Source organism: Plectropomus leopardus, chromosome 4 (genome assembly GCF_026936395.1).
Source record: "Plectropomus leopardus strain MGB_pleo_1.0 chromosome 4, ASM2693639v1, whole genome shotgun sequence".
NCBI classification, from domain to species: Eukaryota; Metazoa; Chordata; class Actinopteri; order Perciformes; family Serranidae; genus Plectropomus; species Plectropomus leopardus.
In genome coordinates this window covers 8,666,485-8,687,196 of record NC_142179.1, presented here as the reverse complement: position 1 = coordinate 8,687,196, position 20,712 = coordinate 8,666,485, and the positions used below count along the sequence as shown (strand labels likewise).

The 20,712-nt window shown below is 38.2% G+C and overlaps 1 protein-coding gene across 13 annotated transcripts in view; it reads right to left on the bottom strand.

Moving 5' to 3' along the window:
• The window catches only part of kcnt1b (potassium sodium-activated channel subfamily T member 1b), a 123,334-nt gene that overhangs the window by 87,342 nt on the left and 15,280 nt on the right, over positions 1–20,712 (bottom strand). The window contains exon 1 of one of the 13 annotated variants that reach the window (XM_088076477.1): positions 7,181–7,836. The exons of 11 other annotated variants lie outside the window; for them this stretch is intronic. In XM_088076477.1, the coding sequence (XP_087932603.1) occupies positions 7,181–7,326 (146 nt within the window). In that variant the 5' untranslated portion in view covers positions 7,327–7,836. Of the gene's footprint in view, positions 1–7,180; positions 7,837–20,712 lie in introns of those variants that run through there. One more of the 13 variants, XM_088076476.1, reaches the window with a different exon arrangement.

The following is a 20,712-nucleotide window of genomic DNA, read 5'->3' as shown; positions in this document are numbered from 1 at the left end:
TTGTTCTGTGAAAGCAGGGTGCTATAAATAAACATAAAGACAAAAGGGCAGGGGAAACACACACACTTCAGCAGCCGGTGCAATGAATAAATTCTGAGATGCTGTACAATCATTTACGACCACAGCGTAATTGGGCAGCAATGAATTTACAAAAAATGCAAAGAAGAAATAATTTGGATTAAAGAAAATAATGTGAACAAACATGTTTTTTCAACATCAGACGAATTCTTCTGTGTCATTGTGAGGAAGTACTAATGATAAAAACATTAAAAATAGGTGTACTAGTGTACTAGGCAAGCAACCACAATGAGGCCAACATCCAACTATAAAGAGAAGAAAATAAGTGGGATTGTAAACAAGTCGAGGACAAGACATTGAAAAAATAACACATTTTCTTAGTTTGCTTCTTTTGAGCTGCTTTTCTTTTATTACGCTTTCATTAAACAGCGTCCATTACCTTTCAGTTATTTCCCAACTCACTACTACTAACATTAAAAAAAATCTCATTAAGCTTTTGCAGATTAATGAAGATCTATTACCTGAGGACCCAAATTTTGGATGAGGACTCAACAGGATATTCACAGTTAATTTTTCACCCTCAAGGGATTTTCTCATTGCATTCTTTTAGCCCTGGTCTAACTTGGCTGTTTCTCACAAGCATTGTTAACTCAGGGTCGACCTAAGCCCATGGATATCAGATGGAACACGTAACACATGTTTAACACTCTGAAAATTTATTATTACTCAGCCCCAGGTTGAGTCCATTTTCAGGACTTAACCCTGTAAACTCAGGGCTAACCCTGCTCTGCAGCAGTGCCAGTAAGCTCTAGTTAGCCAGCTTGTAAAGTGTCAGAGTTGTGCCAGCCTGAATGCGTTCCTAGCTCCAAGCTAAAAGCTTCCTCGGAGCTAAGAGCAGTGTGAAAAGCCTCTGAAATGTAAAAAACACTGCTCCATTTGAAGAGGATATCTGCATCAAAATGTCTGCTTTAGGATAAGAAAAAAGGTTTATGGGAGAAGAGTTCATAAGTAAACTGAGTTAAAAATCTGTCTGGGAGATCAATTTGATAAGGAGGGAAATTTATTTAAAGAAAGTTCTTTGAGGTATCATAAACAAAGTTTCAGTCCCCATATCTTCACAAAACAGGTATTTTATTGTCAGTCCTGATGGATATAAAAACCATTAGTGACAGGCCGAGTCATCAGCATGATTAATGCCATTTTGAGGTAATCGGCATTGGACAATGCTTGTGCTTGTGTCCTAGTTTCCCCTATCATTATATTGGAGGATGGCCTCACTGATTTCATCCAATGTTTTTTTTATTCCAAATAAATAATACATTAATGTAAAGATATTGAGAATAAAACTTGACAATTGAGATTGAAATAATGTCCCTTAACCTTTTCAAACCTGGATCGACATCATTTTTCTTGTGTTCAGTTGCATTCAGTTGCCTTTCACAATCTACTGAACCATTTGAAATCTAAGAAAACTGGTTTGCTTTCATTGAAAAAAAAAAAAACGGCATTTGTCCAGAACACTATGTTTATTGATACTATAACGTTATAACTAAATAATGTTCAGCATGTTCCTGCTTTTCTTTCTTATTTTCAGTTTCAGTTTTAGTTTTAAGAAACTAATTTCTGCTACTTTTTAGGGTCATGTCTTGTTAAGTTGCTTATTGCCTTCCCCGTGTGTTTTTTAAAGAAATCAAACCAACAATTTAGACAGGTTTCAAAGGGTTTATCATGTATAGTTCAAGTATTGCATTTCTGAATGTCAATTCATGTTTACATTGTTGTGAACAATGTTTGGCTGTGTTATTTCCGCACAATGCAGTCAGCATTAAATAAATGTTTATTTAAGCTCAGCAAGTTTGTATCTCATTTGTTATATTATTAAATATTTGTATTTTATCTGAGTAAACAACAATGACATGATATTGAAATTCTACACCGACCATGGGCTGCCCTGCTCTCTAAATATCGGCATCAGCCAATGAAAAACGCATTTCAGTTAACCACTAAAATGTTATAGATTGTATTTATCAGGATCCGATATCCTGTGTGAAACAAATGTTCTTAAATATGATGATTTTTCTGCAAATAAATGACAGAGACTTTTCTTGGTTCTTTCTAAAAACCCACACTAATCTGTTTTTCTGCTTAATCTAGTGGCTCCTCGTCTAAAGCACATTATTATGCACCCATTAGAGCTGGCTTCATATCCTGCAGAAGACCTTTGTTGCATGATACTTTCCTCTGTGTCCCAAATTTGACTGTTTTACTGTCAACGTAAGAACAAATGCATGAAGACAAAAAAATATATAAAATGAATGAATTAATCCATCAATCCGTCAAAGCATCAATCAAAAAGTGGAAAAAATGTAAGGCAAATATCAAAGTCTACCTTGCAGCTTTGATATTGAGTAGGCATTGCTGAATGTTAACGACAAAAGAAAATGGAAAAACATTTAAAGCTTGATAAAAAGCAGACTTCAGACTGACAGATATGTAAGCTCTGTTGAAAACTCTGTGTTGCTGAAACGTCAGCAAATGGTAAAAGTCTATGCTGCATATCAGTCAATCAAAAGTCCTGCTCTGTATCAAAGTTGCTCCTGTGTTGGCCTATTTCCAGTATATCACTCAGTGTAAGAAACTGCTGTAATGAGAATATGACTAACAGCTCCCCTCTGAGCTCTAAAATTCAGACTCATTGCACACCAACAGGCCAAACCAAATGCCCATTTTCCAGACAGATTTTCACAGAGAGACAATGTGGTTGCGAGGCTGGTTGAAGCCAAAATAAATCTGCATGAGTTTTTCTGTTTTGACCACATCCTGTGTTTAAAAGATGGTCAATCCCTCTGTTCTTGTACATCCTCCAAGTCCCATTTACTGCCTAGAATAATTAGATTTCGATACTGTATAGAGAATCCCATATACACAAACACTGAAGGGATGCCCAGGTGCTGCACATTATGCAGAAATAGATAAAGACTTTATAAACTGTTTCGCACAATGGGCCAGATTATTGATTTCCTCACTGGTGCCTCCACACCCTCTCATTCTGGAGCCAGCTGGACACAAACGCTGCACTCATCAGTTTCCATAACCCATAAAGCTCTCTAATTCCCACCAACATCCTGTCAGCCTGCAGGGGTCACACTGTGGAAATAAAATAACAAGTTGTCAATTCCGAAAGACTAATGTAATGTGACAGGAAGGCGACTTAGGACAAAGATTCATCCATTTTTTAAAAACCTTTTGAAACCTGGACTTTTTTGTGCTGCTTTCAGACGCCTTTCAAAAGTATTTAGACCTTTGAGACCAAAGCATTTTTTTCAAAAGCATGGGGTAAAAAAGGCAATGAGCAACTTGGTAAGAAATGTTCTGCAAATTGCAAGAAATTAGTAGATTTTCAAAATATTTTTTTTTACAAAAGCTAAGGAAAAAGGTCTATGGAAACATCTGTATTTTCAATAATCATAACTATATATTTTGTTTTTTTAAATGAATTTTCAGGGATTATTTTGTATTTTTTACTAATTTCTTGCTAATTTTTGGGTTGTTTCTTCTTTGGTTGCTGTCTCCCTGTGTTTTTGAAAGAAATCAAGCCATTTTGCTTAAATTTCAAATGGTTAAAGATGTTTTGTCAAAAGTGGCAACCTATTCACACTAAATGGTTGTCAGTAGTCCAAGTCCGGTTGCCCAGGACAACTGGCGAACTGATGTATTGGGTTTTACAGCCTCAGCCACTTGCAGTCATTGGGTGTTAGACCCCTGTACATACATACAGTCTGGCATTGCAATATGACCACTCATCAATATTGTTAAACTTCTCAGAACTGATTGGCAGAAAATCTGTTCTGCTTTCAGCCTCTTCAGTGAAGCTTCAGCTGACTTTTGTAAGACGCGAAACTTTGATTCCTCTGACAGATATGCGATCAGCACCACAACCACCTACAGTACACCAGCAACACCACCAGCTTCACCACCATCGCCATCATTTTCAGCACGTATCATCGCTCATGCTCAATATTTCTGGACGTCGCTGCGGTCTCTGCCAGCTTCATCATCGTCACTTTCTTTAAGGTTAGGATCAACCCAATACACTGTTTTCACAAGCACTGACTAATTCTTTTCTCATTTTTGATAGCAGTGATGGCCACTTGCCCCTTGTCTTCATCAACATTATGATATTATCCCGTCTATCATTGCAGTTTGAATTTGATTTTATCTGTCCTATTATTATGATCGTTATCAGTGTTGGGCATTAACTGTAATAATATTATTCCCCAAGTAACTGGTAGTATAACAAATTACTAATATCATTTCAGTATTGCATTACATAAAACAAAACAATTAACTCCTTACAACCTTACTTTACTAATAACCCTCTACTGATTTGAAATCCAACCATCATTCCCATCCCTGGATTCATTTTCATAATTGTTGCTCATGCACTTCACCAAGCAGCTGGAAATATTTCCATTAGACTTAGACAGGGAAGAAAGACGACAAGTAGTGGAACTAACCTCTTTCTGATATTCATGCAAAGTCTGAATTTTGAGGAGAAAGGATGAAATACTAATTTTGTGGGCTGTAATGGAAATGTAATATTACAAATAGGGTGCCAAATTAATGTTGGAGAGGAGTAATAAGTAAAGTAATAGTATTACTTTTGAAAAGAGCAGCAAGTTGTGAGTAATATATTACATTTTTGGGTTGATGAGCTCAACACTGCTCATTATATACATTCTATACATCCATCTATACATCCTACTAGCTGACAGCTAAATCTCCAGCTCAAATATACATCCATCATTAGCATTGACATAAAAATCAAAGTCAGCAATCAAGTACACGTTTTCGCAAAATCATCTTAACTGTCATCATCATTATTTTTGCATCCTTGGCAGAACCACTACAATAATTGCAAGATCGCTTTGAGCGATGCTGTCATGTCAAACCTATGAACGTTATAATCAAAAACATCAGCAGGTTTAAGAGGAAGAACAACATTTGAAAACTGCCACTCTTGCAAACTTAACCCTTTGAAACCTGGGTAAATAGTCCTGATTACTTTCAAAAACATGGGAAGAAAGCAATGAGAAACATAAAAAGAAATGACCACGACATTAATAAAAAGTACAAGAAAATTACCTGCAAATCAGACCAAAAAACCAAAACAACACAAAAACAAAGCAAAACAGGAAGATTTGAAAAAACAATAGGGTAGTGATCTAAAAGAAGGCTTAAAAACTATATTTATCTGTAAATGTATTATTATATGCAATCTTTAAAATTATTTAAAATATATTATGATAATTTTTCCCTAGTGTTAAAAAGATCATTTTCTAAATGTGCTAATTTCTTGCAATTTGTGGGACTTTTTTTTTTTTGTTGCTTATTCCCTTTTTACTCTTGATCTTGAAAGAAATCAATCCAATTTGCTCTGGGTTCAAAGGTTTCAATACTTGTGAAAGGTGTCTGAATGCAGCACAAGAAAAGTGACATTGATTCAGTTTTGAAAGGGTTAAAGGTCTTGGATTTGCAAAACTTCACATTTATTGGCAAAGGTGCAAGACTCCTTTCAAACAAGGACATTAACATCACTGGATGTATTTCCTAAAGGAGATTAATATAAAACAAACAACATATATATGTAGATAGATTGTCATAATCAGTATCAACTCAAGTATTTCTGACTCATCTTTAAGGCTGATCTATCTGCAATCGCTATGGAGATAACACTGCCAACTCTGAAACATGACATGACATGACATCCTTCCAGGTCTGTAGTCCAAAATATAGCAGCTCAGTAAATGTCATTTTGCCTCAGGAGGCAGCTTTGCAGACGTATGTATTCAGTTTCGAGGCTTCTGTTGTCTGACAAACATTGAAAAGTATTTGTGGTGGACTTGCAATCCTGAAGGTTTCTCAATGGACCGCTGTTATTGATTGGATATTATAGTGAGGAAGAGAGAGTAAGCATTTTGTTAATATTTAAAGAGAGGATGCCCACGAGTGCATCTTCTTGGTTATGACTTAAGTGATGATCTCTGATAATTTGCCTATTTTATGGCATTTCTGAATCACATGTAATGATCCATAAAATGTTTGAACACTATGCCATTGTTGAGCTTTAATTATCAGATGCATAACACAAGAAATGCTGCTGCAAATTTTTAATTGAAATGATCCCACATTTCTGATCACAAACGTGCAAAAATGTCAATTCCCTGAGATAAATATTGACAAGAAAGAATGTGAGCTGTATTTCTGTAAATACTGATAGACAGAAGACACTGCACCACCAGCATATTGGCTGTGCAGCGGTCTCTGAAACACTGCCAAACAAGCACAACCACTCTTTCGGCCAACCCAACCTCGCATAACCTGCACACAAGAGTGCCAATCTGAGCTTTAATGGCAGCATTTCTGCAGCTATCAAGTTCGTTTATCTCCCTAAGAGGAAAAACAACACCATTTAGTCTCTCTCAGTTGTTAGGGGTTCAGCCCATCTCACTCAAACCACTATCTAATTTGTCTACCAAATGGTAGGAGAGTGTCCCATCGGTGGAAGTCTGCATGAGTGGTGCAGACATGCTGAAATATGTCATGTACATATGAAGGAATGTCAACATAATCTCCTGTGGTTTGCATTTTTATTGCATGTTTCAATGTGATTGCATTATATCAAATCAGTTTTGAATGCAGTGGGATAATGAGATTTTTCCCACCCTATAAAAACAACCAGATTCATCAAATTGTAATGGGAATGCAGCATCCATACTGAATTATGTAATCACTACTGCAGCCTTTAAATGAATCCCAGTGAAGCTGAAAGGGAAATGAGTGACGGCGGAAGCAATCATTCACCTGTCTGTGGTGAAACTGACTCATAAAGAGGCGCATCAGTGCGTAATGTTTAACCTCAATGGGGAAACCTATACGCCCCGTAACGTTTACACATGGCCGCAAATTTCCGTGGGAATTATGAATTTAGCGAGTTAACAGATGGAATAATGATCGCAACTTTTGCCTGAGGATAATTACAAGTTATTACTTTATGCACCATGCGCTCGCAGCATCATGATATTTCGCGGATGCTGCATGTGTGGCAAGCGACGCTGTATTCAGAAACATGCGACTTCTGGTGCGGATCTGCGGCAGCTACCTTTGGCCAGCATCGCTCCCGAAAGAGCCCATGGTCCGGAGAGGGTTGGAGGGGTTGACCCAGGTGGGCTCGGGGGTTTTCTGCGCCTCCGTCTTAACGTCCGGGTCGATCTCCGAGGGAGAGGGCGTCAGCTTTGCGCCTGCCATGGCTCTCCTCCCTCCCGAGTGTTATACCTCCAGCAGAGAGCGGCCAATATGTTTTCCTCCTCCTGGTGTCTGAACGGGCTCACTTAGTGACCGACGCCGCCGGAAAACCGCATCCCCCGGTCTCAATGGTGCTGCACGAAGGCGGAGGGAGACCGTCTCTCTCCCTGCCGCATCACGGGTTCCTGAGACACACTGAGGGGAGCATCAGCTGGTCTCCTGGTTATCGAGCGCTCCTCCATCCCTGGTGGAGATGTGAGGTCCCCGTGCGTCTGTGAGATTCACACGTCGTCACGATGTAACGTCAACCGCGCCGAACCAACGGGCTCCCCAATAGATTACATAACTAAGATGGTCAAATGTAATGATCCACGATTCATCTTGATCTCACAAACGTGCCGAATATTCATCTTGTCCATCAGTACATCGGCTTGTCCTCGTTTCTATTATCAATATTGTCATTAAAGCATTTTTGTAATAATTCAAAATGTGCTAAATGAAAGATGGAATAATGCCAATCAAGCCGTCCAATCAGAGCTCCTTACAACTATTGTGACTACAGACACGTATCACCACAATAATGAGATGCCATAGACAAATGAGCAGGTGGCCTAGATAAACACTTCATGGTGTGATCACTCCGGTTTGCATAGAAACACACGTGACACCTGGAGTATAACATGAGCCATAACGAGTCTGTGATAAGTGTCAGTTAATTTCCACCAGCCAGAAAGCTGATGAGCTTTTTAGAGAATAGTAACCAAGGGGACATATCACCACCACTCCAATTAAATGCAAGGTTGCAGGATAAAAATTCTATTTCGCTGATTTAGATAAAGCTTTAAAAACCTTTGAAACCTGAGTAAATTGGCTTGATCTTTTTTCAAAAACTTGAGAAGAACGCAATGAGCAAGCAAAGATGTTACCCCAAAATAAGCAAGAAAACAAAAAAATAAATAAAAATGCCTGAAAAATAGTAAATAAAAAAGGGAAAAAAATTTTAAAAAAAAAGGAACAACAAACTTTGAGAAAAGTGCTCAAAATTTGCGTGTTAAGTGATTTAAAACTAAATTCAAGTTGTAGTAACCTCATGGAATTGACTTAATAATTTAACTTTTCTTAGTTCACGTTTCAAGTCCCGTCTCCTGACCGCTTAACAATCAGTCAGTTGTCATAACTCAAAAATAGCTGATGAAAACTGATGCATTAATGTTTTCTTTTTTGTGAGCCAAATCTTTATTATCATTATTATTATTATATGTTTTTTTTAAAGGTTTTTTTTAGTGTGACAGGTTTGTTCGTATCAACAGGAAAAGTTTCTCGAGTGAAACTATGGAACCGTTTTAAAGTGGAGCTAAAACAGTGTCCAACCATAAAACAGTTCAAAATAATGTATAAAAACATTATTTTCATGAGGTACGGGCATAAAGAGGGGGTTCAACAATCACCAGGTGTTTACAGGGGTTCATCTATCTATCTATCTATCTATCTATCTAGGCCACCTGCTCATTTGTCTGTGGCATCTCATTATTGTCGTGATCCGTGTCTGTAGTCACAATAGTTGTAAAGAGCTCTTGATGATGAGGACGGCTTGATTGGCATTATTCCATTTATTTGGTAACTTAGTATTATTTTTTTCCCCTGTAAATTTGTAAATTTAAAACTGTAGATATTTTATTTTTGGTATGCGGATGTATGCATATATGTTTCATTATTTAGAGTATACCTTTAAAATAATAAAGAAGTTGGTTAATTAATTTAATGACATGGACAAGGGGTGAGATTAAATAAATTTGTACTGCTCACTCCTTTTCGAATATGTAGCATTTACTTTGTGATTTTGTTATTTGGTTAAATGTTGTTATTTTTGTATTTATTTTTATCTATGCGAAACAGCTGACATCCTGGGATGCAAAACAGATTCAGAATTATTTTCAACAATAAAGTGAAATCCAATCTAATATAATAATGAAGAACTAATATCAATCAGCAATATCTTTTTCAGATGAAACCTTGCTGAGTGGCAGTTTTGAAAACCTACAGGTATAATTTATACCCTGTAACATGAATGAAAGACTGCCTCAAATTTTCAAGTTAAATGTCCAGTGAGATTGAGGGGGACTTTTGTGTATCTACTGGTGAGGATAGCATGTTGCTATAATTAGCAAAAGTCTCTTCTCTCCAAAAGTTACGGACCAGCAGCTTGTTGCACCAACTGTGTGTAAGCCCTCTCTTAGGTTAGGGTGCAAAGTCCACACCAAACTGTACATTACACTGGCGTTAAGTCCACTTTAACCAAAAAACTGTCACGGCAAATGAAGTTTTCTTTTTCTGTTGTCAGTGAGTGAAAAGCACTATTCTTGATGTGGTGTTCATGAGTCGGCTGCGCTGGAACATCGTCCCAGTCTGTCAGCAGGTTGCTTCCATATTTCATCAATGCTAATAAAATAAACTCAAAGCACCATTCCTATCTGTTTCATGCTGTAGTTTGATGGTAAGTAGATTAGTTATTTTTTTTAATCTAAATCGAAACTGAGAGTGCATATCAGCGTCATCATAATATCAAAAGGATGCAGTCTGTTACGCAGAATATGTGTTCGGGTTAGATGAGGAACAAAGTGGTCATCACCTTCATCATCAACAAGTACACATTGCACTTGTAATACCAATGATGATGATGGTGATAGGGTAACAGTAACAGTACATAATGTACTTTTAGTACCAATGATGATGATGGTGATAGGATAACAGTAACAGCACTTACTGAAACTCGTAGTATTGATGATGATGTTGTTGATGACGATGATTGGGTGGCAGTAATAGTACATACTGTATTGTAGTATTGATGATGATGATGATTTTGATATGAGGGTGACAGTAACAGTACATATTATATTTGTGAGCTATACTGCAGCATCAGCCTTCATGGTGCCGGTCCTGATGCTGCTTTACTGTGACTGTCTTGACCTGATTACAGTGATGTATACTACATTGTAAATGGTTAATGTTATTAGGAGATGTTGTCATATTTAATGCTCACTGAATTATTACAGGCTCTATGGAGTGAAGGTGGACACTTATTGATCTGCTCCTGTGGAGCTTGAATGTGCACGTGAAGGTGCAAGTCACCTTGTGTACAGATTAATGTAAACAGCTGCATCTTTCTGTGTCATTGTTTGTGCTCTATGTGTTTTTATTATGTTTTTACACTTGCTGCGACTCAAATTGCCCTCAGCGACAAATAACAACATTGAATTGAATTGAATCATCAAAAAACCCTCTCTCCAAATAATGTAGTCATTCTGTAATGTCATTGGTTGAGTAGGGGGTAAGTGTAGATTTTAAAATATATCTTAGCTTTACCTCAGTACTAACTTGTATGGTGCAACCGTAGTTATAGTGTAAATCACCCCCAAATGTTACAACATAAGCTACGTTCAAACTTACAAACAGCTGATGCAACAGGTTGCAGGTCATTTAAAATGGTAAAAACTGAATAAAGCAGTTTTAATGTTAAAAGAGTGGCCGACCCAAAAATGCAAATGGCTCCATCTAGTTGTTTGGTTTGTCTGTTCTGGGCAACTATGAAAACATGGTGGTGCAGTACAGGGATCTGGACCTGCCCCCCATCTAGATATAAACAGCTCAGGCAGGAGCAGATTACATAATGTGAAAATACTTTGAGCCAGCTGCTTTTCTCATCATTTCATCATAAAAAAAAATCCATACAAATGAGACAAATCCAACTGTTTCCTTGCTGTCGACTTTAATCTTCTTTGCTGTGTCTGCTACCTAGCAGGAAATGTCTATTAGATTACCATACGTTTGCTTTTTTATTGTCTGTTTATGAAAACACATTAGTTTCGCCTGTGTAGTTCCTACTTGGTGCAATTCTACAAACTGTCTGATAGTCCTGGCATCATGAGGGGAACAGAAAACAATTACAGGCATCTTGCATGATTAACCAATATTGTGTGGTGGGCCACATACAGTATATTTTGAAAAACAAGCTGCAGGAAGCTTAAAATACTTTACAGACAGGGTATGCCTGTTCTAAGGTAACAAAAAACACTGCGATTCTTATTTTCAGGTGATTATACACTTTAGACAACATACCTATTACATCCCATTTCTGCCAATATTACCATATATTCTCATATCGCCCCTCTTACACACTACACTTTTAAGTAAAAGCAAAGATACACAAAACATAAAGACCAGTCTGTCAATTACAATCATTTAAAACCGTGTTATGCTGATCCAGTTTGCCAGTGCAAACAAACAAAATCTCATCCATATTATACATTTGAAATCACAAAATGTGCTTTTGGTTTTACTGAATCATTGTTACAGAGGGCTTAAGCATCTCACAGCAAACATTATGCAGGGGGTTGCAAAATACCCTTTTCAGGCTACCAGTCCACTAACAATCACAGGCAGCAGCATCATCCATTAGCCATGGCTCATTTGTTTTTCTAATCATTCTGACGTGCACGTGTTTGGAAAGTGGAAGAAACTGGAGCACCTTAATGAAACATGCAAACAGGGCGAGAAGATCACAGACTGGACTGTGAACAACACCTCCCAATTGTCAGCTGACAGTGTTAACGACGGAGCACTGAAACTCAGAGGTTTGCTTCTATAAGTAATCCAAAGTGCACAAGTGTTTAAGAACTTAAAAAATATCCCGTATTTAACGGGATATGGGTCAGGTGTACAAGACAGAAGACAATGCATGAGCCATACTGCAGAGGCATGATGCATCCACTTGAGAAAGCCCTGTTTTTCTGAATCAACAAGATTATAATCTCAGAATTATGAGGTTTTTCCATTTAAAAAAATCTACTTATTTGTCCTGAATTATCAAAAAACTAATTTCATAAATTCTCATTTTTCTGAATTGATGAAATTCTTATCAGTATATTGAGAAGAAGAAGAAGAAGCCAGGGAAGTTTATTTGTCATCATACGAACAAGCATGCAACAAAACTGCAAACTCACCGTAGTGCATAATTTACGATAATAAATAAATAAGTAATTTAAAAATAGTCACTAAGTAAAGACAAGGCACAATACAGTATTAAAGGGGCACAGTGGCGTTTTCATGGGTAATAAAATACAATAAGCTTCAGTATGATACTGATACTTCAACTTTCTCTGTTTTTATGGTTAATAATAATAATTAATTGCAATCTTATACCATTTTATGCAAGACATGGATTGATGGCAGCCCTTGTTATGACCGGTTCATGTTTCCCATCTCCTGTTCATGATCATGATCTACAGGCCTATTAACAGGCATGTGCATACAGGAAGGCGTTTATTTCAAATGAAGCCAGAGCAGCCACATGAGCTTAACTCTCATCAGTAATGCATTTAGGAAACGCATAATACATCCGCATTCACTGCACATGGCATTTTGTGCTCGGCGCCCAGCAAACACATTAAATTATCTGTTGATAGTAGCTTTGGGATTAGAGAGGAAGGCCTGTGAATCGAGGGACAGAAATAATCTCAGATTGGATAGGAAAATTTAGAGAGGTGAGAGAACAAAAACAAACTAACAAAAAAATCTTTTTACTGAACAGCTGGAATAAATACATTTTTAACAAGCTTTTGAAAGGAATACAGTAACACTAAATATCCAGTTGTATATCAAATACTCACCCTGTGTTACATTTAATTTGTAAGGAAAACTTCACGGTGAGCGAATAATCCAAAAACAGGGAAAACTTTTGATAATGTGATGTCATGGGGTTTCATATTAAATAACATTATTATTATTATACTATTAATAACCAAACTCTCATACAACACATGCAGTATAATCCAAGTTTCATTTATCCAATCGTATGTTCAGCACTTCCCAAACAGACAGCCCTTTCTGACAGGAAAATGAACTCTAAGTGAAACTTATCTTATGCTCTCACAAAGTCAAACTCCACTGACAAAAACAGTAATTTAACTTTGCTGAATACAGGTGTTGCTGGTCTACTGCCTCGATCGACAGTTTGATTGTGTTAGAATTCAAGTTTTAAACCATCAGTTTGGATTCAACAAATATACACAAATACATTATTTAAAAAAACTAAAGACTGAGCCTGCGTCAGTGTATTCACTTTCTGTTCAGTTCCCTGTCCTTTTGGGAAATACTGAGCATACGAACGAATAAATGAGACTTGGATAATGCTGCACTAGTTGTGTGAGAGTTTGTAAACAGATGTTTTGATATAGTTTGGCTGTTGTTAACCCTGGACCCCTATGACTACAAATCAACAGGAATTTTCTCCAAGAAAAAGTTTCCTTCCTGAATTCAACATAACACGAGGTGAGATATTGATACATGAATGGTTTTATAGGGTTGAAGTATTGCTTTAACCGTGGCTGTTCCAATCCAGCAGCTTTGTTGTCCCTGGTAGAAAACAGACCGGTTGAACTGACTAACTCAAAGTACCGGGTCAGCTTCCTTCTTATATAATCATCATTATTAAGCACTTTAAACTGATGTGTATTTAATGGGCAATGAAGAATGCAGATCAATACACAATGAGATATTATGTCATCCTGTGAAAAAACTGTTCTGTGAATGCATCTGTCCTGAAAGTGCTTGTGGGTATGTGGACCACAGTTGTCTGCAAGGAGTACAAAGTCGTAAATAGAGGACTTGGAGGAAATAGAGCATATGCCAGAGAAGGAAAAGGATGCAGACAAGTTCATCACCAGCAGAAGCAGGTGCAGACGCACAGATTTGAGCACAGAGACACTTTGTGGTGAAGTAAAGAACTGCAGATTGTGTAAGTCTTATCTGACAACAGCGGCAGGGCAAAATCATGCTGTACTACATGGAGCAGGAATTGGCCAGCGCAGACATAATGCACTGTATATCTAATGACCCAGATGGCAGTATGGCCCTAGGTTTTATCTCTCCTGAAGTTGTACTAATGCAGCAGCCTTGAACAACCTGCTCAACCTCTTTTACATGCTTTAGGTACATGAGAAAAGCTGCTGGAAACTGCACCCTAACCAGAGGGAAATAAGACAAATTACGCTCCGATGGTGCAAAAAATAACCATAGAAATCCAGGTCTAAAGCATTTAACATTCTAATGATTTTTTCTAATTTACATCTATAAAAGACTGGCTTTGGTGTTTGTTGCCAGCTCACATTTGTTTGTGCCAGAAATGAATTCAGAAACAGCTGCAATTTAAAATGAGTTAATATTTCTCATCTCCAGCTCGTTATTATGATCTTACAGGCCTATTTACAGGCAAGTGCTAAGAGGATGCAGTTTATCTCAATGTAGCCAGAGCTCGGGAATTATTGCAGCATGATTAGCCAACTGAGTGGCGTCAGATTCACACTGGATATTTACATACATTATTTGAGATTCAGGGTGGATTTTGAGAGGGCAGGGGCATAAACCATCGAAAGAGAGCGGCAGTGAGCCGTATTAGCTGAATACTGGGTAGAGCTGGTGAAGCATTCACTCTGAAATGTTTGGCACGTACACTTGAATGAGTTCCAGATTCTGCAAGATGTAACTTCCAGCCGCCGAGATCAAAAAAGAGAGAAGAGAGAAAAAAGGAAACTGGGGACAGGGCTGATAAGACGCCCTGCTGCATCAAAGTGCTGCTGCTGTCACATTTAAAGTGGTGCAGTTGCAGAAAAATGCAGTTGAGGACATTGCTCGATAACATGTGATCATATTGCTGGATACAAATTGTGTTACATAAGAGGAAATGGCATAATTTATTTACAATGTCATTAATTGAAAGTTTTAATATAAAGAACATAAGAAAATTATTAGAGTTAGGTTGATTTCTGGTCTGGTATGCAAACTTAAAATGGTTTGATTTTGTGCAAACCGGCTAAAGTGACATTTGTCATTTTCAAAAAGTCGCTTCCATCAGCAACCTGTGCTGAGGGTGTCACTAGATCCAACTCAAATTGCATTGGTAATAAGCAATATGACAACATGATTAAGGGGCTAATCACCCCAGGACGCATCGCGACAGTTGCAACTGCTCCAGAAACAGCTTAAAAGTGCATCTGGAAAGACATAAGAGAACACCTGTGGAGCGGGGCTGCGTGCGCAAACTGCGTGTGCGTGTCCCAAAGTGACACTGACAAGCGCCAGAAAAACAGGTTGCCAAGCAGCAAGACAGCTATTAGCTATACTGTATTTCATTTCCAGTACATATCATAATATAAAACATAGTTTCTGTTTTAAAGAGTGACATTACAAACAAAGAAATCTTTTACGTGGTTACGTCTCAGGTGTGATTTCAAGCACACAGCTGATAGCTACATGGTTTGTTTACATTATGTAACATAAGATTCAATGTGGATAGAGCACTCCGGTGTTATGTGATAGTCAGATTCTAGTTTTCGCTTCAGGGACACAATGTCTTTATGTTTTACTATGTGCAAAGATGCCACCAAAACCATTATGTAGGGATACTACACGCTACTAGTGTCTGGTGGGATGTCACACTACTGGTGTCTGCTGGCATGTTGGACAACTGAATGCTTCCGTTCGCAGGAATGACATAGATAAAAAGGAATCAAATGAAGTACTGTATTGTTATCTGTATCCCTTTACGTGTATTGGTATTGGTGCTAATATGGTCATATTTAAGGATACCCCTCCCTAGCCGTTGATGGGCCAGATAATTTAAGAAAGTCTTGATGAGCCACCAGGCCTTCCTCTAAAGCTGCATAATCACTGGGTCCTCCTCAGCTTCATGCTCCGTGCTGCAGATGGGCGTCGAGAGCTGTGATAATGCTTCCTCTGTCAAAACATATTAAGGCAGTGAGCTGGCGCTGCTGTGGGCGAGCTGTCTGCCTGAGCTCAGCATAGCCAAAGAGGAGGAAGAAGTCTAGCCAATGCCACTGGCAGCCTTACACACAGGAGTGTGCGCACACAGTGGAGCACCGTGCACACAGGGATGCTTTTCGCTTGCTGACTGCTGTTTTGCCAAAGGGTGTTTCGTGCAGAAAGGTTCAACTACCCATTTACTGGTCATAACCTTATGTTCTCATCCAAAAATGAAGATGTCTCAGTGAATGTTCGCTTTTGTGTAAAGTGGGTTCACCAGAGCCAGCAGTTCATCCATTAAAAAAAAACAAACAAAAAAAAAACACCATCTTTCAATTGTGTGTGGGACCATTAAATCATTTCTTTCAATCTTTTCGATGTGCCCTGAAAAGATGAAAGTCCCTGTTGAAGCTTGAAGTAATAGTACTCCAGCTTGTGCAGGAATATGTGCACGATTTACTCATATGCCTCAAAATAAACTGCTGAATATGGCTTTTCAGGCTGTAAGGACACAATTACCATTTTCCTTTGAAACTTCTCTGAAAACAAGCAGGCACTTTTATTGGGCCACATTAAAGATAAACAGGCCATGTTCAACAGTTTCATGAATAAAACAACCGCTCTGATGCTGCGCCAGAAAAGAGTGGTGGTGTTGTCCTCATTTGCATAAAATAGGACAATCAGCTTGCATTTGCCAGCTCATGTATATGTATGTGGATAAGACAGCTGCAAAATTTCATAACTGCATAGTAGCAACAACTTTCAATCTCTTCTTTAGTTATAAATCACAGTCCAGTCTGTCCAGGATTGATCCCTGTGCCTAAACTGAATATTAGCCTAATTACTCAAAATGATCCGAAAAAGCAAGGTGAGGTTTCCTCTCATAACTTAGGCATACTCACTTGAACCAAATTCAGTGTTTTTTGCAAACACATTTCATCATTTCACCCAGTCTTGCACTGACAAGACGGTACATCAGGCTAATGGATTTTAGTGTTACATTTAGTTTTTTTCGTTCATCTTTGATACAGTATTAACTAGAACGATCGTTTGATGATATGTCAAATCAACCGCTAACTAATATGATCATCGATTTATAGGTTTGAGTCATTTGTAAAGAAAAAAAAGTCAGATTTCTCTGATTTCAGCTCCTCCAATGTGACAGTAAAGTATAATTTGGTTGTGAGAAAACAAGAATTTAATGATACCATCTTGGGTTTTAGGAAACACTCGTTGACTTTTTTAAAATATTTTCTGACATTTTATAGACCAAGCAACTAATCTATTAATTAAAATTACAATTGACAGATTGAAAAATAATCATTAGTTGCAACTAAAGTATCAATATGTTAGAAAAGTTGTCAAATAAGTAGCCCTTACAATTACAAATACAGTTTACAGTACAAATCTAAAAATACACAAATTTGAGCCAAAATCAGGATATTATAATAACAAAAACCTCATGTCTCATTCAAGCAGCAACCTCAGCGCTGAAAAATAAAGCCAACATGAAAGTGCCAAAAACTAAAGTTCCTCAAAAGGCCACCTGAGGCCTCCACAACAGTCAATCCCCATACACACCCATGTTAAATGTCCAACTTTACTGTCGAAATTAACATGTTTACAACCTGATACAAAATCAGGTTTTAATGTCTGTAAAATGATAGTTTCAAGTAAGGGAGGAAACATCTCTCAGTGCAACATAGGCTTCAATTCCACAGCTAACGTGTCCAACATCATGTACGAGTGCAGCTGCCTCCCAACCGAGCAGCACCTTCATTACTGAGAGTAAACATCCTATGATAAATAACACCAGCGCCGCACAGGCTTTGTAGATGGGATACTGTCCAAATATTCTCTCATTTCATCCATTTTAGATAATGACAAACCGAGTCACATACATGCCTTTTTTCTTCATTTCTTTACTGTGTTCAGACGCAGAGATGATAAAACTGTTGCGTTGATGCTAAAAATCCATGCCGCTTTCTTTTTTCTTTTACTTCACACAGAAAATTGACCAGGAATCTACAAGAGAACTGAAAGAATGGGATCAATAAGTAAAATCCATAATGACACTGGTATCAATAAAATCTAATCAAATGTCATAGCTAGAGTAAATTGTCTACCTCTACTTTAAAGGAATTTTAACGACTACAAAAACTACAAAAGAGAAATATGCCAACAACACTTACAGCTGATCAGAGTTCATTGTGTGACAATATTGTAACAATGTCTTTAAATGTGCTGAGATGTACAAACAGAAATATAAACAAATATCACTAACAAATGAAGCGTGCTTTATAGTTATAGCTGTTATTATATGACAAAGTTTGTATTTGAACAAACAAAGACATTACTGCCAGATAGTGTCGAAATAAAAAGACAATAGATTAAAAAAAAAAATCAAAATCTCTGCACGGCTGCCACTCTGCTCTTAAAACCATGATCAGTGAACCACAGGGGCTATATTGATGATGAATCGTTTTCCTGATTACCCAGAGCCAGGCAAAAAAAATAACAGCTAAATAAGAACAGCAACACAGATAAATCACCTCACATCTTTGACAACCGTACAAATGCAAATAAGAGCCACTGATGTGATTTGTTGGTATTTAAGTTGATTATAGTCGAGGCAAAAACTGTAACTGTTTACAAAACCAAGGAAATGTTTTGCAATTCAAATGCAGCTTCAGTATTCAGACCTTGCATATTTGACTGAATCTCCGAACTAGTGGAAGAAACTGTGCCCTGCGATTCCTGAATAATCCTCTTCGTGACGCTGTATGTCTCAGCACTCACCCACAACACTGGAGCCCCCCCTCATCCAAATGCCTCATCATCACAGCTTCCTGCTGAAGGCTGACACGCTAACCCCACTGATGCTGATTAAGCTGGCAAGACAAAGCATGAGGGTGACACGGCAAATGCACCTGAGACTTCCAGGCACGATGATGAAGTGGCCCAGAAGAAAAACAAAATCCTAACAGTAAAAGACATCTTATTTTTCTCCCAGCAACCCCCTATTAATCTCTCTTGGCAGCCTACCTTTAATTGTACATCCCATTTGAGCTACCCCTCTGAGACTGTGCACTCAGCCACTGTAATGTTCCAAATGGTTTCATAAGAACACCAATAAAAGCGCTTTAGGAGAGATGCACGCTCATTTTGCAGAGCTTAAGCACGCTGTGCTACTTTCACTAATACCGCCACTGTGTTAAGGGAAAATAAATCGGAGCAGAAATTGTCCAAATTGAGCTTTTCAGGAATGCAATGCCTCAGCTCTTCCTCATATTCACCGTTTACATGTTCACATTCCAGTCTCAGCTCACTGGCTGCACAAATCCTGAGAAAAACAGCCCCCCAGAGAATGTGACAATACAGACAAAGTGTGGACAACAGGTTCGGGGCCTCTGCTTCACCGTGATAACAACGCTAATTCTTAAATGGACAATATGCCAAAAGACACACAGCCACTCTGCGGCTGATGAGAACAAGTCTAGCGGCCCTCAAGTGTCGCCCACCCACTCTGTGCTGTTGGTGGTGACTAATACCACCTATGGTCTAAATTGCAAGCTCCAGTTGCTAAGCGGAACCGTGCATGTCACCAGCAACAACACTCAGCCTTTCAAGTACGTCAGACTTTTTATTGAGATGACATCGGGGAACTGTAGGGCTCTAATGTCCAAGTTATTGTCCCTCTTACAACTGAGATGTAGGTGTTATTCCAGACAAATTGTCTTTAAATCTTTTAGGTTAATCTTCAACTTGCACACACAATAATTTCAGTGCTCAAAGCAAGTCCGATGAACCAGTCCTATTAAAGAGGAGTATCAGACACAACTATAATGAGGAGGCAAAATAGCAATCTCACTCAGAGATGGTCTTCTCATAAACTAAGCAGTCTTTGCAGTAGTAAGAAAACTTTTTAAATTAATAAATGACCAGAGAAAACAGAGGAAAAGGGCTGAGGCATTTGCTTTTCCTCAAGAGGTAGAAAACCTACAACTACCAGAATGCACTGCTCCCCACCACACAAATAAACGCTCCGACTGGTAGGTAATGTAATACAAGCTCATCTGTTCAGACACAAGAAAAACTATGGCAGGCAGCTGGTAACAAATGGGATAGTATTACAGTTTAACGTTAAGGTAAAAAGTGTTTGTTTTTATAATCCAGGAAATGGTAAAGCATCGACTTATTGTTCACAAATTCTTCTATTACAGGCAAACAGTGCACTAAAATATGGATGGAAATAAAGCAATGCCTAGTTTTACAATTTGATGTGAGTCTGAGAAAGACAGAGGCGGGTCTCTCTTGATACGAATCTATTGGTACTATTGGTGGTACAATCTGTAGTTTATTTTCTGAGTTTGAGAGAAGGTGCTGGGAGGGGGGTCTCTCTCGATCCACCTCCGTACTCTTTGCGTACTTGGTGGCAGGTGTATGACAATGAGGCTATGCAATCTGTAGTGGTTTATTTTTGATCAGCACTACCTTGTTTTACTCTTTGACTGCAGTTTGAGAGAATGAAGCATCTCTCTCTCTGGTTTGAAAATGCGTAAGTGCAATCTA